At 42.7% G+C, this 21650-nt stretch overlaps 1 protein-coding gene and 1 long non-coding RNA gene across 5 annotated transcripts in view; one reads left to right on the forward strand and one right to left on the reverse strand.

Annotated features, from left to right (window-relative positions):
* The window catches only part of itga9 (integrin, alpha 9), a 454332-nt gene that overhangs the window by 58761 nt on the left and 373921 nt on the right, over window positions 1-21650 (reverse strand). For all 4 annotated transcript variants that reach the window (XM_069920313.1, XM_069920311.1, XM_069920310.1 and 1 more), the window contains 3 exons: window positions 10115-10240; window positions 4670-4789; window positions 2407-2508 (listed from right to left, as the gene is read on the reverse strand). In XM_069920313.1, coding sequence (XP_069776414.1) covers window positions 2407-2508; window positions 4670-4789; window positions 10115-10240 — 348 coding nt within the window. The remainder of the gene's footprint in view (window positions 1-2406; window positions 2509-4669; window positions 4790-10114; window positions 10241-21650) is intronic.
* On the forward strand, window positions 8903-14100 carry LOC138755083 (uncharacterized). Its single transcript, XR_011352018.1, has 3 exons — window positions 8903-8988; window positions 10304-10382; window positions 13613-14100. It is a non-coding gene; the product is annotated as an uncharacterized lncRNA (long non-coding RNA).

Genomic DNA, 21650 nt, shown 5'->3' on the forward strand with positions numbered 1-21650 from the left:
GGGATTTGAACCCCTGTCCCAATCACTGGCGCTGTAACAGCATTGCGCTTACATCATTCATCGTCATCTGCTCATAGCGTGACAGCTTTGTGTTAATATTAATCTTTAAAGTTAAAATGTTATATTTTTCTTAGTAAAGTTAGTTTTTGAGTGGACAGAGCACATTTACATTTTACAGACACAATTACTCTCAGAGAGTCCTTTGAAATAGAACCTGGCTGATCTCGAATTCGGTGGTCTGTGGATTCATTGTTCAGTGGAAGCTGTGTACACAACCATAAAAAATGAAGTGATTCTTCATTAAACTCAGATGGCAGCTGTAAAGCCATTTGCTGGTTGGTCAGCAGACAGGGCAGAGTCTCTTGCTTTGGAGTGATACTTTTAAAGTGGGTCTAAGTGAACAGAGATGCTTTTAGCATATAGATTTGAAGTAACTTTAAAAGACCATCTGCCATGATTCATGCCTTTTGAGAAATGAAACAGAATCAGTGGTGAGGTCCTGTCACATAATAAAAGATTTTTTTGAGAGAAGATATTACTGAAAACAGGGACATTTTGAAACCAGAAGATACCAGACCATCCTGTAGGTAACACAGGTTTGAAGATGGGGGCTTGACCCTCTGTAAGTCATACAGGATTGAAATTATGTTTTAAAAAAGGCTGCTTGTGTTCTCCTTACGCAAAGGAGAAACACCAAAAAGTGGTTTTGAAGAAAATGGCCACTTCCGACTGTCTCTTTAAGAGAGAGAGGACAGGCTCGTATCCATTGAAAAGGATCACTGTTGATTAAGAAAGCAAAATTAATTTTGCATCTGATACAGACCATTTTTAAATGATTACTTAGTTCAGGCCTTGTCTGGGTTTGTGAAATTATCATGGAAGGAAATAGCCACTTCTCTCTTAAAAGGGGACAGATTTATCGTGTGGAAAACAGATTCCGAAATCTCCACGAAAGAGAGAGAGAATATCATTTGTATGAAGAAACATTTCTCTGAACACAACTCTGCAAGAAATTTGTGAGTTTTAAAGTGGTTGGATAACTTGATGTTTCCAAACACTTCATAATTGCTTTTGAGCAACAGTTTAAAGAAATCTGTTGCCTCACACTTTCTCCATAATTGCTTTTGAACAGCAGTAAAGACTTTGAATTTTCAATACAAGAGCTTTCTGAGATCCAACTTTAAAATCATCTCTTCAGAATGATGCCTGAATTGTGACGGTTTGAGTTTTACCACACACACACACATTTGTGCATAGTGGGGTTAAGTTAAAAGAAACAAGAGTTATGTTATTAATAATTTAAGAAATTTATAAAAAGTTTTGAAAATACCATTGTTTTGGTTTTATTATTGCTGCTGATCTAGTATGTAACAGTAGAATGAATAAATGTCATTTGCTATCAATAAACGTCAAAAATCTATGGTCTCATGGGGACTCTTACCTCATGTGAGGTTTAATTTGTATTGTGTTCCTGGTGTATGGTGGCCTTTGGGTTACAGATCAGGAGGAAACCTGTTAACAGTTTTGCTTATTTAATATAATTCATCCCAGAAGGACCCTAGGTAGCCAAGATTTAAATAAGTAAGGCATTAGGCAGGTTGCTTTGACTCAATATTGGGGCTCGAGGTGTAATCCATCACACTCCTGGTGGTTTGGGGAGAAGGGGTGGTGAAGTGATTCTGAGAGTTGGTGGTAAGCAACTTTCCACAGGGTGCACAGCCTCTAACTTCTTCTAGCCAACATTTTCATGCAGTCCAAACAGTAACAGGTTTGATCAATTCAGTGTATAGTAACCCTCAGGATATTGATGATGGTGGGTTAGGCGGTGGGTTTGATGCCAGACACCCAGCCTGATATGGTGAAATGAAACTAACAAATAGATTTACTCAGTTTATCTTGAAGGACATGGATCCAGACTCTTCTGTGCCTTTATATGAAATGAAATGCTCCTTGGTTCAACCTTGGCATTCACCTTTGAGAATATTAGTAGGATCAGGATTCCACTTAGATATCCTGGATAAGTGCTCAAGACTGAATGTTTATAGTTATAAGAAAAGCCAGGATAACCTAGTGTTGTTTTCTTTGGAACAGATGAGCTGGGAAAAGTCTTAAATGAGTTGTATAAAACTGAGGCTGAGCAGAGTGAATAGGGTTTGAGAGTAGATGGGCAAATATTTTCAATCAGAAGGTAGCAGTGGTCTGGAATTCTTTGCCTGAAAGGATGGTCAAAGTAAACTGCGAATCACCTTACTTGATGAGTTACATTTTTTCAGGATATGGACCTGGTGATGGAAATGAGATGAGGCGATTTGGCTCTTGTGAGAGGCCAGTATATAATAGGCTGAATGGCTACCTTCTAATTCAGAAATGTCCAATCATTTGCTCACTCCGTGAAGCGCTACTTACTGTTGCATCTTCGGAAAGTCCTCCCGCCACCTCCACTATTCTCCTATCTTCAGCGACCATTCCTTTTGCCCTGGTAACAAACTGAACAACAGAGGCACTGTCCTGCAGAGCACAAACAGAAACGGAGAAGATTGTTATAATGATGACAAATTTATACACAAGATCAATGCACAGGTGCTTATTCCTGATATTGCAACAACCCAGCACGAGGTAAACAAAGATCTGTAGATGCTACCATTCTAGTTTTTATTTCGGAATTTCCCTTCCAGGCAAATGTTTTTTGCTTTTCGAAATTACTAGTGCTCCTGGTACTAATTCACCTTCTTCCAATACAATCCATTTGCCACATTTCCTGACCCTAAGTGAACTGCTGCCACATCTTTTATTCCAAGTAGTGGTTGTAGCCACTTTCAGGTGGAATAGCTGGGAGAATGCGGCTCCAGAGCCGGCTGTGGGTGTGTGCGGAGCGACATTCAGGTGGCAGCGCTGAAGGCGCTGTTCTGGCAGCTGAAAGGTCCGCAGGGGGGAGAGGTTCTGCAGAACAAACACCGGATCCTGTCGACTGTGGCCGTGGTCCTGTCCACTTTCAGGTGCTTAGGGGGAGCACTTGGAAACGGAGAATACATCTACCCGAGGAGGATTGGTTAAGTACTCCTTGGGTCAGTGTTCTCCCTTTCAGGTGGCCACCCAACAGCCACATTTGGGTATTTTAGGCAGCTTTACATTGGAGTTTTCTGGCCACCTGAAAGCGGCTTGTGAGACAGATTTGGTAGTTCTCAAAGGAAAGGACTCTGGACACACAGTTTTGATGGGGAAGGTTTTTATTTATAGAAGGCTAGTGTGAGAAATGGTAACAGATGCAATACACACACACACAGTTTACAGCCAACGTAGGAAAGTAATAGCGGACAATTAATAACGAACATGGGGGAAAATAATGTGGGAACACACACACACACACACACACAAACACAATGAACTGATACATACAATGATCAAGGAAAAATCACTACAAACCCCACCACCCCTTAACTCAATGCAGACACAGCACAGGGAGACTAATTAAATGCTTCTAACTCTTTTAAACAGTGCACATCTTACCAACAGTTTCTCCAGCACCCTCCCAAATTTTTAGGCCTGGAGTGAAGTAGGGTGGTCCCAAGCTGGCAAAAAGGGAGAACCAGGAACACATGGTATCTTTATAGTGCTGGAGGGTCCAGCCCAGGTCATTAGCAGGTCCCAATGGCTCAGTGCCAGGTGGGTTAATCCAATTACAACAGCCAATGGCCCAGGCTGGAGAGTCCAATCCGGGTAATTTTCATGATGTGCACTAATGGGTGAGGCAGAACCAAACCTTGAGTGGAAACTGGTATGTCCTCCGATGAGGTAGGGGGCAATGCTGTCACGTCACAGCCACAACCTTTCCTAATACAGTGGTTCAGCTTTTCTGAGAAGCTTTATGTGTATTCTTCCTCTACATGATGTCAATAGCATCACAATCTTCAAACCTCTGTATCACTGCTACAAATACCTCAATCAAGTTAGATGAGAAAAATTGGTCTTCAACCAATTCATATTGGTGTCTCATCTTGGTCACTATTTTCCCCTTCTGGTTATAATTTCTAGTATCTTCCATGCTTCTAAATTTAAACCCATTGTTTGGAGTTGATGAAAGATAAAGTACAATAAACACCAAAAGTCTTCATTATTTGAAGACTTCATTATTGGGGGGGGCTGAGTGTGAGGAGTTTACAGGCTCTCTCGGTGACCTTGTGAGATTCCTCTGGCCTCTCTGGTTTCCTCTCATACAACAAAAATGTGTGAAATGACCAATGCAGACTTGCCCTCGTGTAGAATCAGGGAGGGGCTATGAATGTGGGAAGAGTAAAAATAGACCTGATGTAGGTTGAGTGGAAATGGGTTGTTGATGATGGTTAGTGTGGGCTAAATGACCTGTTTCTGTGCTGATGTTAGTGGAAATAAAACACGCACTTTGCACAGAGATGCAAAGGAATTTCTTTAGCCAGAGGGTAGTAAATCTGTGGAATTTGTTGCCACAGGCAGCTGTGGAGGCCAGGTCATTGGACATACTTCAGGAACAGGTTGACACATTCTTGATTAGCCAGGGCATCAAAGTGATGGGGAGAAGGCCGGGCAGTGGGGCCAAGTAGGAAAACGGATCAGCTCATGATTAAAGGGTGGGGCAGACTCAATAGCCTATTTCTACTCCTATGTCTTATGGTCTAATTATGGTCCGAATTACCTTTTTCAATATCTCTGTATTGAGTAGCAAGCGTACATCAATATTTCTGGTTTCTTCCTTTGCTATGAAGTTTAATTCACAGTCAATGATTGAGCAGGGTCGGCCAGGTCTATCGCAATCCTGAAAGAATTAGCAAGCAGAGGGAACAAACGCATTATTCATTTAACTCACTAATCACGTCGGCACAGTACTATCCAGAAACGGTGCACAAATCCTGTTTGCTTGCTTCAAGCATTGCAACCAAAACATCAAGGGTATTGCAAACCAGGGTCACTCAGCTGGATCCTTGCGAAAGGTCAGGATGAATGAAATGAGATCCACAATAGGATTTCAGACATCTAACTTGCCTTTAATCTTCTGAAGAATAAACCACTTTTAAAATTATGTGCGTGCGTTACATCTCAATAAGTAAAATGATATCATAATCCAAGGTCGACAGGATGCATTACAGTTCATTGGGTTGAAATGACTGACAAAAAATAAATCAAACCTACATTTCCACTGCCACCAAGATTACAGCACTAAATCTTCATAAATCAGTGACGATCATTCAGTGATATTTCAGTGTCTACTTTTCTGGGCACAAACTTTGTAAAGGATGTCAAGACCCAGAATGCTGTCAGTAATGAGAAGTTTCAGCTGGCTTGAGAAGAAAGGATTGTTCTCCAAGGAATTGCAATTTAATTTCCACTAAATGGTCATTTACAATCGTTTAATAATCTAGCAGGCATGATTGGGGATCTTTGTAAATGTGGGGGGCGGGTGGAAATATTAGAGAACCCAGGGACAAACTTCACAGTCAGGAGGTAGATGGAGGAGCAGGTAGTGCCGAGGAATCACGGAGGCTGCAGGACAGATTAGAAAAATGGGCAGAGAAGTGACAGATGAAATACAGTGTTGGAAAGTGTACCTTCATGCACTTCGGTGGGAAATAAATCAACAGGCAGACTATTTTCTAAATGGGGCGAAAATTGAAAATACTTGGATGCAAAAGGACCTAGTAATCTTCATGCACGATACCCTGAAGGTAAATTTGCAAGTAGAGTCGGTTGTGAAGAAGGCAAATGCAACGCTGGCATTCCTTTCAAGAGGAATAGAATACAAGAGCAAGGATGTAATGTTGAGGCTTTATAAGGCACTGGTGAGGCTTCACTTGGAGTGTTGGGAGCAGTTTTGGGCTCCTCGTTTCAGAAAGAACATGCTGATGTTGGAGAGGGTTCAGGAGAAGTTTAAAAGGATGATTCAGAAGGAGAATCAAAGGGTTATCATATGAGGAGCGTTTGCCAGCTCTTGGCCTGAACTCATTGGAAATTAGGAGAATGAGGAGGGATCTCATTGAAGCATTTCAAATGTTGAAAGGCATGGGCAGAGTAGATGTAGAAAGGTTGTTTCCCAGAGTGAAGAGGCTAGGACAAGAGGGCACAACATCAGGATTGAAGGGCACCAGCTTAGTACAGGAATTTCTTTAGCCAGAGGGTGGTACATCTGTGGAATTTGTTGCCACAAGCAATTGTGGAGGCCAAAGTCATTGGGTGTATTTAAGGCAGTGATTGATAGTCAGGGCATCCAAGGTTATGGTGAGAATGCTGGGCACTGTGGGTGAGTGGGAAAATGGATCAGCACATGGTCAAATGGCGGGGGAGTCCCGAAGATGGACTGAATAGTCTATTCCTGCTCCTCTGTCTTATTTCAGATTTATCATCTGAGTACATACATGACAGCGGCACGGCTAGCGTAGCTAGCGCCAGTGATCAGGACCAGGGTTCGATTCCCATGCTGTCTGTAAGGGGCTTGTACTTTCTCCTTGCGTCTGTGTGGGTTTTTCCCCGGGGGCTCTGGTTTCCTCTCACCCTACCAGAGTGTAGGTTAATTGGGTGTCAATTGGGCAGCACGGGCGAATGGGCCAAAAGGGCCAGTTATCGTGTCTAAATTTATAAACATTTGTAAATTTATAAATTTAAATTTTATCCAACCCTGAGATTCTTTTCTCCTGCAGCTGAGGCAGAATTACCACTTATTGGTCTTGTGAAAAAAAAACTGCTCACATCTAAACAAATAAAGAAATGTAAACAACTCATTGTGCAAAAGCAAAAAAACAGTGCAAAAGTCCCTGATGGAGTTTGTGGTTGAGGAGTCTGATGGTGGAGGGGCAGCAGCTGTTCCTGAACCTGGTGGGGCGAGTCCTGTGGCACCTGTACCTCTTTCCTGACAGCAGCAGCGAGAACTGAGCATGTGATGGGCGGTGGGGATCTTTGATCATTGCTGCTGCTCTCCGATTTTCTCGATGGTGTGGAGGGTTTTGCCTGTGTCCACTACGTTTTGTAGGGCTTTTATGCTCAGGGGTATTGTTGTCCCCCATCCCAGACCATGATGTGGCCTTAACATGAAAATTCCTCACAGCCAGCTCCTGACGTCAGGATTGAATATAGGTCCATCAAGTTATAAGGCAATGGCGCTAACAGCTGCATTACCATGCCAGCCGATACGGTTTCTCAGATTGGAAACCACCAGAATTCAATTAAACGGTCTTTAGATAATCAATTTATTCCTTCCATGCATTTTAAATAAGTCAACATTAGCGGAGCTCCAATTCTCTGGTACCACTGGAGCAGAAAGAGGGATTTCTATTTGACCATGTTTATTCTATCCAATATCTTACTTAATAGTCTTCTCTAACATAGCATCAGCCCCCTTTTTTTTCATCCACATCAAACTGAGAAAAATGGAAGGTTGTGCAATAGGGAAATTCTAGGCAGTTGTTAGAGTCAGTTATTAGGTCCGCACAACTCTGCAGGATGAAGGGCCTGTACTGTGCTGTAAATTCGATGTTCCCTGCTCATGTTATTTGCCTCCATCCTACCATCAGGTTAGAAGCAGAAGTGGGACAAGACTCGCACCACCAGACTTAGGAACAGCGGCTACCCCTCCACCATCGACAACAAATTCAATAAGGACCCTTACTTTTGTGCTTTATTGAATTTTTTTCTATCTCTGTATTACACAGTAAGTTTATTTATTTGTGTACAATGAGTCTTTTTTTTCTCACTGCCATTAAGTGGTAATTCTGCCTCCCCTGCAGATAAAAGAATCCCAGGTTTGTATGTGATAACATCCATGAACTATGGCAATAAATCTGAAATCTGGAGCTGTTACAGGGTCATGCTAACTGCTATGCTAACCCTGCCACCCTTTCAGACCCACAACCTCCATCGCCAAAGAGAACAAGGTAGCAGGACATGGGAACTCGGGTTGCTCAAGTAATCATGACTCAGATTCTTCATTGTCACTGGCCCAAGTCAGGAAATTCCCTCCACAATACCAGAACCAGGACTAATGTTGGAAAATCTGAGGGAAAATAACAAAAAATAAGGAGGAGAGGAGCTCCTAGGGGAGAGGTGTAACAGGTTCCACAGAAGGGAATCAAAATAGATTCATTCAGCTGAATAATCTTCTTCCTTCTGGCTACCATTCCAAAGGATGAAGATGGTTGCTTTCAGTCAGTTTGCGAGGTTTGATACAAGGATACCTCACTCCTCAGAAAGGAAAACTGTGTGCATGAATGGATTTAGGTGAGTAGGTGGTTGCACAAGTCCAGACCCACCCTCTCGACATCCCCTCCCGGATCCAGCGGCGGCTGGGGGAAGTTCTGTTGCAGTGAATGGGCCAGAAGAAAGGGATGCCCTTTCCGCGCTTCATGGCACGTATTTGCTGGATGGTGGGGTAGCTGGTTTAATTGTCGACCACCTAACCATGCAACAGGTAGTACTGGGTTACATGGTACCAGTAGAACTCGGACGAGTGACTTGACAATAATATACTACAAGGAAGGGAAGGCCAACCAAAGACCACAGGATATATTTTTGTGAATGTAGAAAGTTTATTTTTTTATTTAAATAATTTTTTTAAATTGTAAGGTACGAAGGATATGATACAGTCAGATAGATAAGCTGAAGTTATTGACTCACACGATGCAAAAACTAATGAAGATTTCTTTCCTTTATTTATTTTCCCAATGATTAAAATGGAATAATTCTGGGGAATGAGTTTAAACAAATGTTGCAAATCCCCCTCTGTTGGAACAATTGGAGCAGCCTGGTCAGTGGGTACAGTTGTGTGGAAGTTATGCAACTGGACAAGCAAACAGAGTCAGGACACTTGATCCAGTTTAAACTGGTGAGAACTGGGGAATTTTAATCATTTCATTTTTTTTTATGACTTGGCTTTCTGCTATCTTGGTCCTAATCGCTGCCATACTTTAAGTAATTTTTTTTTTCTTTTTAAGGCATTCCTTAAAACCAATCTCGCTGACCAGCCTTTTGGTAAGTCGTTCTTATGTGACCCATCATTAAATTTTAGGTCAATAATCTTTCCTCTTAGTTCATTGGTGTAATTGAGAATCATGGGCTCATGGGCCAAAAAGGCCTAAAGTGTTACTGTGAAATCTGAGAACATGTAATTTAATTTAAATGAACTACCTTGTCATAGGATCTGTGAATTACAGAACCTCCCAGCTGAAGCTTTTAGGTGTAAACTCCCAAGCGCAATTGAACTATCAGGGCTGCTTAATGATTATCCATTCATTATCAGGGGTGTAAAACACAAAGAAAGCTTCTTTTCTGACACTTCAAGTTTCTTGACATCCAATTGTACAATTACCACATGGCCTAAGTGTTGTCCGGCCCTCGGTACAAAACCTGCAAATGCACATCCAGACATAACACACATACATGCACAGCGCGTGGGAGGAAGCTGTTTCTCAGCCTGCTGGTGATGGCTCTGATACACCTGTATCCCTTTCCTGGCAGGAGTGGCTGAAAGATGCTGTTGTGCAGGATGGAAGAAGTCCTCAATGACCCTCTTCCAGACAATGCTCTTGGTAGAACACGTCGAATGGGGAAGGGGGGAAGACTCCAGTGATGCTCTCTGCTGCTCTTATGGTCCTGTGGATTGACCTCCAATCCAATGCTCTTGTAGACTCTACGGCAGCTGTGGTGCAGCCAGCCAGAATGTTCTCGATAGAGCTCCTGTAGAAAGTTAACAGGAAGGAGGCCAGTAGACTTGCCCCTTTCAGTCTTCTCAGGAAGTGCAGATACCGTTGAGCCATCCTGACAAGTGAGGAAATGTTTTGTTTCTGGGATAGGTCATGAACAATTAATGTGTAGTAGAGGGCAGACGGCCCTGGACCTCCTGAACACAATTAATAAACGTATTCTATATTTGGGAATTAAGAATCATGATCACATGATACTCCAACATGATTCATTTCATTTTGTACACAGCCATGGCCAGCTCAGAATACAGGAGTCAAACACCACTTGCCCTCTGATTCATAAATTATTTTGTGGTCCAATTCCTTTGACATTACCACATCTGCATTTTATCCAACATTTAATTAACAGCTCACATCCCAGTTCAGTTCCAAATGCTGTGACAGCCCAAACTTACCAGCACTTTCCTACCAGTCTTGGTGAAGAAAGCAAAGATCATATGAAAGATGTTCTCTTGGTCCTGCGGTATGAAGCAAGGTTGCAGGTTCTGGTGGTAGGTACAATTGCCTCCTTCCTGACCAACCTTTATGGGGGGAAAAGAAAACAAAGAAAAATTTAGTGAGCGTTTGATGATTTTTACTCACAGGTTGGCCTGCTGAAGAGTCACTGTTGAACGGAATGGTGCAGTTTGACATCAGGTGGATGGCCGCAGGCATCTTCACAAGGTACTGGTGCAGGAAGCCAATCAGAATCTCTGGCTCATTATCAGCAGTAGAATGTAATACACACATTTACAGAGTTTGTGCAGTAGCAAGACCAACCTCGATTGATGAGCTCTCCCATGGAACACTATGGCACAGAAACAGGCCCTTTGGCCCTTCTAGTTTTCACTGAACTATTTTCCTGTCTTATCCCAATGAATCTGCACCCGGACCATAGCCCTCCATGCCTCTCCCATCCATGTACCTGTCCAAATCATTCTTAAAAGTCAAAAGTAACTTCAGTTGCCAGGTCATTCCGTACCCACATCACTCTCTGGGAAGAAATTCCCCCTAAACGTTCCCCCTTAACTTCTAACCCATGTCCTTTAGTTTGTATCTCTCCTAACATTAGTGGAAAAAACCTACTTGTATTTACTCTTTATATACCCATCATAATTTTGTAAACCTCTATCAAATATCTCCTCATTCTTCTATGCTCCAGGGAATAAAGTCATAACATGATTAACCTTCCCCTATAACTCAGTTCTTCAAGTCCTGGCAACGTCCTAGTAAATTGTCTCTGCATTATTTCAATTTATAGTTAGGTGACCAAAATTGCACACTATATTCCAAATTGGGACACAACAATATCTTAATACTCCCGAACTGAGCTCAAACAGACACTAATTTTGACAACTAATTGGCACAATTAAAATAAAATCAACCAGTAGAAATGATGTAGCTCTCTACTGCACCTTCGTTGAAACATAATTTCTACCCTAAGCAGCACTTCTGATTTTAACTCACAAATCAGATGAGGTGATGGATTATTGGAAGGAGTTTGGGATGAGTAGAAGGAAACCCTGTGACATGATATTCCCAAATTGAGCCTGAACTCTCAGGTTACGCACCAAATATTGGCAGGAAATTAGAAGCAGTTCACAAAAAAGACGGAGGAACTCAGCAGGTCAGGCAGCATCCATGGAAAGCAATAGGCTATTTCGGGCCTGAGCCCTTCTTCAGGTATGCCGAAAATCAGGTGTACACAACTGCTTTCAGTGCCAACAGCCTCACCACCCAGACAAATTTGAAGTAAGGCTGCCTTCCCTTCAAAGTTATCTCGAGATTGGCTTGGTCTAATATGTACAGGAGCTCACTAATGTTACCCATTGCCTCTCTGGATACTGTGTTGCAGGCAGGGAAGTCACCTGAACCTACAGCAACTTCCACAACGTTCAAAATAGCTGGAAATACCTCTATATCTTCTTGGAATTGAACCTGCAATTCATGGCTTTAAAGAGCAATTGCCTCAATGACTGAGGCTAACCGGAGATTTATATTACTGCAATTAAATGTTATATTTACTGACAAGTCATTAAACCTCAGCAAAATTAAGAAGGTTATTTTGTTAATGTAAGTGAGTGAACCCCATGGGCCTCTTTTTCTGTCTAATTCCATTTGAACAGGGATCATTAGGCAAGAATTATCTTACCTACGTCGTCCAAAAACGTGATCAGCCACTTGTTAAAGTCATGTACATTAAAACAAAAGCTCCAGGCTTGATGACAATTCCGCCATAGCCCATGACTCAATTTCACTGGGTCATTGTAAGTACGCTTAAAAAAATCAATCAGTCCCAATAGAAATACCATTAGGCCTGAAACATTCCAATTGCACATATATCAAAAAATGTTGTTTTGAGAAAATGGTTATGTATTAAATTAGGGCTGCTTAAAACATTAAAATTAATTGTGATTACTTGGACAGTGATAAAATAAATCACGATTTAACCACAGTTTTAACTACGAACAATCACTGATGGGAAACAAAAAGGTTCGTCCATAAAGATATAATCAGTGTTTAAAAAGGAAACGTTCTTGATAGGAGAGAGCACTTGAGAAGATGCCACAGAATGGATTGGCCTTCAAGGCCGAAAGCTTTGGAATAAAAAAAAGGGGCTGCCAGCAGAGCAGATTAAAAAAAAATACTTAATGAAGAGGAAGAATGAAAAAAGTAGTGGGTTTTGTTTTTATTTTAGATTTCCTTATGTCTGCAATGATTTCAGTCTCGAGAGAAGTGGATTAGTTGAGTTCCCTGCAGTTGGTACTAAGGCCACTATTTTTCTTAATACAGTGTACAATAAAATCCCTGGTATGGGCACTGGTAAGTGGCAGATAATTGTATTTTCCAGTTGCTTGAGACTTACTCTTACAATGCCTTAACTGAGACGCCTGCATAAAGAATAAACAGCATAAAGGACAAAAATACTACACCGTACTTACACTGAACAAACTTCACTTGCATGAATATACAAACCTTGAAGCATTTTACTTTATTTTCAGACAGATTCTTTGAAAACATTTAACCGTTGCTGCATCTGCAGGTTCCTCCCCTTCCATACAGCTGCCAGAAAGGCGAGCAATAACATTTGAGCGTTAGTGTATCGGTTAGCGCAGCGCTGTTACAGCACCAGCGATCGAGACCGGGGTTCGAATCGCACACTGTCTGTGAGGAGTTTGTACATTCTCCCCGCATCTGCATGGGTTTTCCCCAGGGGTTCTGGTCTCCTCCCACCTTTCAAAATGTATTGGGGCTTGAAGGTCAACTGGAGGTAAATGGACGGCACCTTGCCGCCTGGAACACCACAATGGATGAGATTATTTCTACATCGTTCTATATTCCTGGGGTTGATTGTGTCATCTGTGTGGAGTTTTAATATTCTCAAACATAGACATTGAATATTACAGGCCCTTTGGCCCACGATGTTGTGCAGACCAATAGAAACCTACTCTTCAAACTAAACCTTCCCTACCTTTTATTTATCTGAATAATCAGGGTATGAAGAGAAGGCAGGGGAGTGGAGCTGAGCGAGAGAATGAATGGTGGAAATAGTGGATTGGACACAATGGGTTGAATTCTGCTTTTATCCCTGCTCCTAATATCTTATGGTTAATACGCCAATAACCTTTCTTTTTCTTTCATCCATTTGCCTGTCTAAGAGTCTTTTAAATTCCCCTATTGTACCAGGCTCCACCACCACCCCCATCAATGCATCCCAAATGCCAACTACTCTCTGCTTAAAAAAACTGAACCCTAACGTCGCCCCTAAATTTTATTTCCCTCACTTTATACAGATATCCTCTAGTATTTGCTACTCTCACCTGGGGAAAATTGTGCTGGCTGTCCACCCTATCTATGCCTCTCATAATCCTGTAGACCTCTATTAATTGACCTTTCATTCTTCTTCGTCCTAGCCCAGCTGACCTTGCATCATAAGACATGTTCTCCAATCCAGGCTCCATCCTCATAGATCTCCTCTGCAGCTTCCACATCCTTCCTGTAATGAGATGACCTACAACTGAACATCATCTCCTTTGGCCAGGGAGAGTGCTATGGTTTCCTGGTGTCTTCTCACATTCCAAAGATGTACTGGTAGATCAGATGGTTTTTGTAAATTACCCCTTAGTGCAGTTAGGTGGGAAAACATTACAGGGGGATTAATTGGTGGGCAAGTGAGAGAAAATATTTTTCGGGCTATGATGGTGGTGGATTGAGTCAATGGGCTGAATAGACTCATCCCACACTCAAATAACTAGATTTCATATTCAACAACATGATGTCTCGGCTACAATGGCCTGAACTGTTCGACCAGTGGCTAACCAAGCCAATCCCAAACCTGACTCACCAGGTCCTGCAGCAGTCCCCAGAAGCCTAACCAAGCAACTTTCTCAGAAATGCATATGCCGACTGATTTTTGAAAAACTCCTCAATTAATAAATGTTCATGTTATTTCTTTACAAATTTGACAGCATTCATGTGTCGATATAGGGCAGGGGAAGACACACCTTTTTGGTTGTGGGCCACAGACAGAAAAATGTAAGGAGTCGCGGGCCAAACGATATTAAGCCTGGCAGTTTTCAACCACGTTGGCTCATTTAACAGTTCATTTAAAGCTCATACAGAACCGATGGCAGTCGAACTGGGTGGTTGAACACCACAGGGGAGTGCTGAGACTTTGCTCCCTGGCAGTGCCAGCATTTTTAATTTTTCTCATAGGCCAGTTAAAAATGGGCAACGGGCTGCAGTCAGCCTGGGGTGGGGGTGAATGCAGTCAGCCCGGGGTGGGCTGGGGGGGAGTTCAGCAGGTCGAGCAGCAGCAGTGAGAAAAATAGAAGTCGATATTTTGAGAGGAGACCCTTTCGAATCATCGACCTTCCTGGATCACCCTCTTGCCCTGCTTGCCCTGCTGAGATCCTACAGCACATTGTGTTTAACCTCCATGGTTCTGTTTCTTTTTTACAAGGGGTGGTGTTGCCTGTTGTGAACCAAGTACCTGAGAGTTGGTATGTCTCTGCTGTTAGACTGCTACATGTTCATTAGATGCAGATCACTCTGAAGGTATACTCAATACCAGGGGTGGAGAGATCTCAGGACATCTCTCTTTCACACGATGAGATCCTTCCCAGTTGTTAAACTTGCGTGAAGATTAATTGGGATACAGGCTCCATCCTGCGCTACACCAGAGCTGTCTGCTTGCAGCCAATCTTCATCCGCAGTAACTGACATTTGCCATCATAAGTGCAAAAATTCACTAAGGGGGTGACTCATCTAAAACTTAAGCTGTTCATTACCTCTTGCACCCCTTGTTTGTTTTGCTGTTGATGGAATGGTATTAGAGTTGTGGCTGAAATTAGTCATGTCTCAATTTAGGACTAAGTTATGGACCAATCCCAGCCTTTATCCACAATTCTTTTTTTTAAACTAACAGAATTAGTTGGTCACTTGTCCCAAAATGCTCCCCCACTGATACATCAGCCACTTGTCCAGTTTCAAATCTCAAGTTGGAGCTCAGGGTAACCAAGGGTGGAGCTCGTGGTAACTGGGGTGAAGCTCGGGGTAACCAGAGGTGGAGCTCATGTAACCAAGGGTGCAGCCTGGGGTAACCAGGGGTGCAGCTCGAGGTAACCAGGGGTGCAGCTCGGGGAAACCAGGGGTGAAGTTCGGGGTAACCAAGGGTGGAGCTCGGGGTAGTGTTAGGTCTGCTTTGTTCATGAATGAGTGAGACAAACACCAGACTGAGTCGAAATCAGGGTTCTTTGTTCTTTATTACCGGATTGTAACACTTGCGACTAACAAAGTTAGTCGGAGAATGCATTCTGCCGTTATCAGCAAAATGGTGATTTTTTATACCCTTGGATACATGCTTAGAACATCATCATATCATTACTTGTCCAATGACTAAAACTGTTGCTATCCTTTCCCTGCTAGCTTCCTGCCTCTCAATCCATCAATGTCTCTCTTATCTTGTAAGTACAAGGATGCATTTACATCTTGTTACAGCCCTGTACATTCCCATCTCATGATGTTTTACCTAACAGGAGTACAAGGACACCTCCCCTTCTTGTTACTGCCCTGTACAGGGTAACTCCCTACACATTCCCATCTCATGATGTTTTACCTTACAGTAGCCAGGGGTGCAGTTTGGGGTAACCAGGGGTGGAGCTCGGGGTAACTAGAAGTGCAACTTGGCACTACAATGTGATTGCCCAGAGATCCTTTAGCAACTAAACAACTACTACTGCAATTTGCAGAATAAATCCATGGCATTTATCAGCAGAAAGAATTTTACTTCCTATTTCCATAAATGATAAATTCTTTACAGTTATTAATTTTATTGCAGCAGTTATTAGTTCTTGATTGTATGTGCTAAATCAACAACATAGCCATGTATCCACCTTGACTTTGCTTCCAAAATATGGGTCTATAGAAATTAATGCATCTGAAATTTTTAGAAAATTTAAAAAAATATATATTTAGCTTGAAATTTAGACATACAACACAGTAAGAGGTCCTTCCAGCCACCCAATTGACCTACACATCCGGTATGTTTTGAATGGTGGAAGGAAACTGGAGAACCTGGTGGAAACCCACGCAGACACGGGGAGAATGCACCAACTCCTGAGAGACAGCGCGGGATTCGAACCCTGGACCCAGTCACTGGCGCTGTAACAGTGTTGCGCTGACCCCTATGCCAACCAAGCTGCACCCCTGGTTACCCCTACCATGTCTTGTTTTTTCACAATTAAAGAAAAATGACTGCCTTTTATCTTGACATAACTAATTTAATAATTAATAATGCCTGATAAAATCCGTAATGTCAAAAGGTAAAGGTGATTGGCTAAAAACAACCTCGTTCGGTATTGTTGCAAAATTACAGAGCATTTGTTGGTTGAGAGTCAACTCCTTCACTGTGATCCTGGAGTTGCATGAAGACCAGATCAGGAAAAGGCCAAGGGTTTTCTCCCCCAAGCAGATTTGGGAAACAATGGGTTTTTGTGAGGTTTGCTAATTCTATTGTCATTAGGACTGATGCCAACATTTCACTCCAGATTATTTACATTTCCCATCTGTTGCAGTACTTATATCATAGGATCATGGTCAGAGTTGTTCATTAAAGAAACCTATTCAGCCCACCATGATTAGGCTGACCATCTATAACAAAGCCACTTGCCTGCATTAACTCTACATCCTCCATTCAGTTACCTGCCTAGATGCAGTGCCTCTAAGACTGTCTGGATCGGATGAGGCAGTAAGTGCTGCAGACATGAGCTTCAGGAAAGGTGGGCACACCAAGGTTTCAGCCAGAGATGGACGATCATCAGGAGGGTCATTCAGGTGGTGCAGCAGCCTTCCATGGCTGTCCATTTTGGAACCTGTCAGGTCAGGGTTGGGAAAGGGGTTCATAGCCCTCTCAGGTGAAAATGCGAGCAGCAGCCACATCAGTAGCACCACACTTATTTCTGTTGTGCAGTAGGGAAGATCAAAGACAAGGCGAGCAATAGTGATAGGGAACTCTGTTGTCAGGAGAGCAGACAGGCATTTCTGTGGCGGCAAGTGAGCCTCCAGTTTTGCCTCCCTGGCACCAGGTCAAGGATGTTTCTGAGTGGAGAGAAATCATTCTGAAAAGGGAGGGTGAGTAGCCTGGGATCGTGGTCCATATTGGTACCAATGATGTAGAGAGGAAGAGAGTTGAGGTCCTGCAAAGAGAATTTAGGGAGGTTAAAAAAGGGAAACTCTCACGTTGCAATATCAGGATTAATCCCTGTGTCACCATGCAAGAATTAGGAAGATAGTCCAGTTGAATGTGTGGCAATGGAGCTGATGCAGGTGGATGGGCATCAAGTACATGGATCATCGGATTCTCTTTCAGGTCAGGTGGGACGCATACCAAGAAGGCAGAAATTGGAGGGGGACTAATATTCTGTAAGGAGATTTACCCTTACTACTTTGGAGGGATTAACCCAACATGGCAGAGGGAGTGGAAACCAAATCAGTAAGGCAGCAAGTGATGGGGAGGGGAGTGGAAGCATTGAGGAGTGGGTAGAGGTTTGGTCAAGTAAGAGTGAAATTAAGAATAGACAGGGACATGCGAATGAACACTGTGGAACTGATGGGCTGATGTATATTCATTTCAATGTAAGGGGTAATGTTGATAATGCAGTTGAATTTAGAGCCAAAATAGTTTGTGGAACTACATTGTTTGTAGCAGTTATAGAGATCTGATTGAAAGAATTGAAGGCCGTCTGCTTAGAACAGAGAAGCATCGGAGTTTCTTCAGCCAGAGGGTGGTAAATCTGTGGAATACGCTGCCACAGGTGATTGTTGTGGAGGTCAGGTTATTTGATGTATTTAAGACTGAGATTGATAGGTTCTTGATTAGCCAGGTCATGGAAGGTTATGGGGAGAAGGTCAGGCAGTGGGGCTGAGTGGGAAAATGGATCAGCTCATGATTAGATGGTAGGGCAGACGCCATGGGCTAAATAGTCTATTTCTGTGCCTAGTTGTCTAAGGGCGGCACTGGCAGTGCAAAGAACCAGGGTTTAGATGTTTTCAACTCAATAGAGAGATGTAAAAGAAGTGGGAGATTTGCATTACTGATCAGACAGTACGTCACAGCTGCACTAAGAGAGGATGGCTTGGGGGACTCATCCACTTGGGCCACATGGGTAGAGCTCAGGAATCAGGAAGGTGCAATCACTCATGACTGGTTTCTCAACAGCCAGCAGGAGATGGAGGAACAGATGCCTTTGCAGATAAAAGAAAACAGATACATTTAATTTCCCCAATATTGACTAGGATTTACTAGATGCTTGAGACTTAGATAGGGCAGCTTTTGTTTGGTGCATTTATTAAGTGCGCTCAGTCCTAAAGGTAGTGGACACAACCCAGGACATTAGAGGCAAAACCCTCCCCACTATTGAATACATCTATAGGGAATGCTGCCATCGGAGAGCAGCAGCAACCATCAAAGACCCGCACCACCCAGCACATGCTCTGTTCTCGCTGCTGTCATTGGGAAAGAGGTGCCACAAGTCTTGCACCACCAGGTTCAGGAATAAACTCAATCAGAGGCTCATTTAAGGACTCATACCTGTGCACTTTACTGATGTTTGTTCTCTCTGTATTGCACAGTTTCTTTACATTCATTATCTGTTTACAGTTCTTTTAATTCTTTACATGTTTACACTGTGCACTACCAATTACGGGTAATTCTGCTGCGTACGCAGAGAGAAGGAATCTCAGGGTTATATGTGATGTATTCTGACAATAAACCTGAAATCTGAATGTTAATTACCCACTACAAATTGCTCCAAAAGTAGGTGAATCTGGTTGAAATTGACATCAATACAGGAAGGTTAAAGAATGAGATTTATGTAGGATTAGTGTAAATGAATGACTGACGATTGGACAGACTCAAATGGGCCAAAGGGCCAATTTCCATGCCGAATCTCTCTTTGATCAGACACTTTGCAATCTCTCCTGCATGTTTACACCCTTTCATTGTGCGGCAACCTCAGCAGTACAGAATACTCCTACTTCAATGTCTCAACTCTTGTATTCTGTAGAGACCTATGAAAAAAGAAGGCTTCTTTATCCGATTATTGACCTGTTTCATCTTTCAGGGAATTATGGACTTGGACCCCCTTCTGTTTATGAGCTTTTCTTTCTCAGATCAAATACATACAAATTACATGTTATTGTCATGTAATAACGCAGAAATGTAATATTACACAAAATTACATTTCAGACAAAGATTCTCCATTGGCATTGCTCAGTTTGAGAAAAAGAAGCAAAAGAGACTCCCTCCCTCCCCCCCACCCCCAGAGTCACTGAGTGTCCGTGGATTCACCTCCCAGAGCCTCAGCAGCTGCACTACAGTTCAGTTCAAACCGTCAGCGACCCGAGCCCAGATCTCCACCTCCGACACTGATGAGCAAGTCTTCAATGCCCAGGGCCCTTTGGGTCCCCTCCTTGCCCGTGGGTTCCTCTTGAATCCCAGTTCCTATATCTGGCTCTCATGCGCCAGACTCCAGCAGCCCGTAGCCTGTGCGGGTTCCTCACTCGCAAGCATCCAACAGGTCACGGTCCCATTTGTGCACACCCTGTGGACAATTGTGGACGAGGGCTGCAATTGTACAACTGCCCCAGGAAATACATTATTATTGATACTTTCACACTTCTGGTTTGCAAGAGACACTGGTTCAATAGATCTCTGCCACGATATAAACATTTACGCAATGGATATCGTTCTTGGAACAGTCACCTGCGAGCACAGCTTCCTAAAATGTAGAGCTCTGCGAGTCAGAGTGATGGGCCTTTGACTCTTGGCAAGCATACGGTATTTGTTCTCAGAGGGCTGCAGCTTATTCATGACATCTCCAAAACATCGTCAACCGCCAACTTACTAATGATGACCCAGCACATCACAAAGCCTCTTCCATTCCCCCGAGAGGCAGAGATGTGCACACCTGTTGCTTGCTTCCCCTTTTGGAAGATGAAGCCTACAGGGAGAAGGACTGGAATGTTGGACTCAGCCAATTCTCATCTTTATCAACTCTTATTTATTCAGATATTTTTATATCTATTTTCCATCATCTTATAACTTTCAAGGCAGACAGAATTATTCAAAGCAAAATCATGTACATTAATTGGAACCAACTGCACAATGTTTGCATTGTTTCTCTACATGCAAACCTCTTGAGATATTAGTCAGTACACAAAATCATTGCTGCAACAGATTTAATTTGATTCACTTAGTAAACGTGCAGCCCCAAAGTTCATATTCTATGTTCATCGAATGGTCTACGTGTCCTGAACAATCTTTATTACATGGTTATCATTCAAAAGCAACAGTGGACTGGTGTTTTCTTTTGCAAGTTTGTAAACATTGCTCCTTTGTTTCTCAAAAGTTTCTTCAGAACAATTCACGACCATAGTTATGGCGCATGCTAAACCAAGTTCACATTAAAATTCTTGTTGTTTCTCGTCGGTTTTTTTGCTGCTTATCGTGAGGTCTGAATTTTATACACTGTAAGAAATAACTTCCATGAAACATTCATTCGTTCAATGTTCTTCATGGTTCAAAGGCCCCTTCCATGCGAGAGAATCATCTGTCATTGTGGTCTTTCGAACCACCCTCCCCACCAATCAAATGATCTACCAGGATTGTTGTCTGAAGAGGGCTCTCCAAATCACCGAGGCCCCCTGTCACCCTGTACACATCTTTCAGCTACTCCCATCAGGAAAGAGATAGAGAACAATCAGAGCCAGAACAACCAGGCTGAGAAACAGCTTCTTCCCAAGGGCAGTGAGACTGCCAACCGACTGAATGAACTATCGTACAAATCCTCCCTCAATGAACAATATTTATTTTTAAAATATCTGTATATATGTACTGCATTTGTATTGTTTGTTTGCCCAGTATGTATATTATGTCTGGTTGTGTGTTTGCATGTTCTTGCACTGAGGATTGGAGAACACCATTTGGTTGGGTTGTATTTGTGCAAACTTGAATCTATAATGGACCACAAAGCATCAACTTTTCTTTCACTGCTCTCACCAGTGGGATGATCCCTTCTACATTTACTAAGTAGCGTGTCTCTTCTCTTTGGCTTGGCTTCGCGGACGAAGATTTATGGAGGGGGTAAAAAGTCCACGTCAGCTGCAGGCTCGTTTGTGGCTGACAAGTCCGATGTGGGACAGGCAGACACGATTGCAGCGGTTGCAATGTTATTCTGGGCAGAGATTCTGGTGGCATTCAACATGTATCTCTCTCTCTCTTCTGCCTTTTCTTCCCATAGGATTTGCAGTTGTATCCAATGCTCCCTTGGCTTGAGATTCTCATTTGTCATAAAATACCAAATCTGTTCTATAGGGCAGATTGGATTGGGTTCATTCACACAATGTTAATTTTCACTTTGACTTTAACAGCAACACTGCTCACTCCTGCTC

The sequence above is a fragment of the Narcine bancroftii genome, chromosome 2 (assembly GCF_036971445.1).
Source record: "Narcine bancroftii isolate sNarBan1 chromosome 2, sNarBan1.hap1, whole genome shotgun sequence".
NCBI lineage: Eukaryota > Metazoa > Chordata > Chondrichthyes > Torpediniformes > Narcinidae > Narcine > Narcine bancroftii.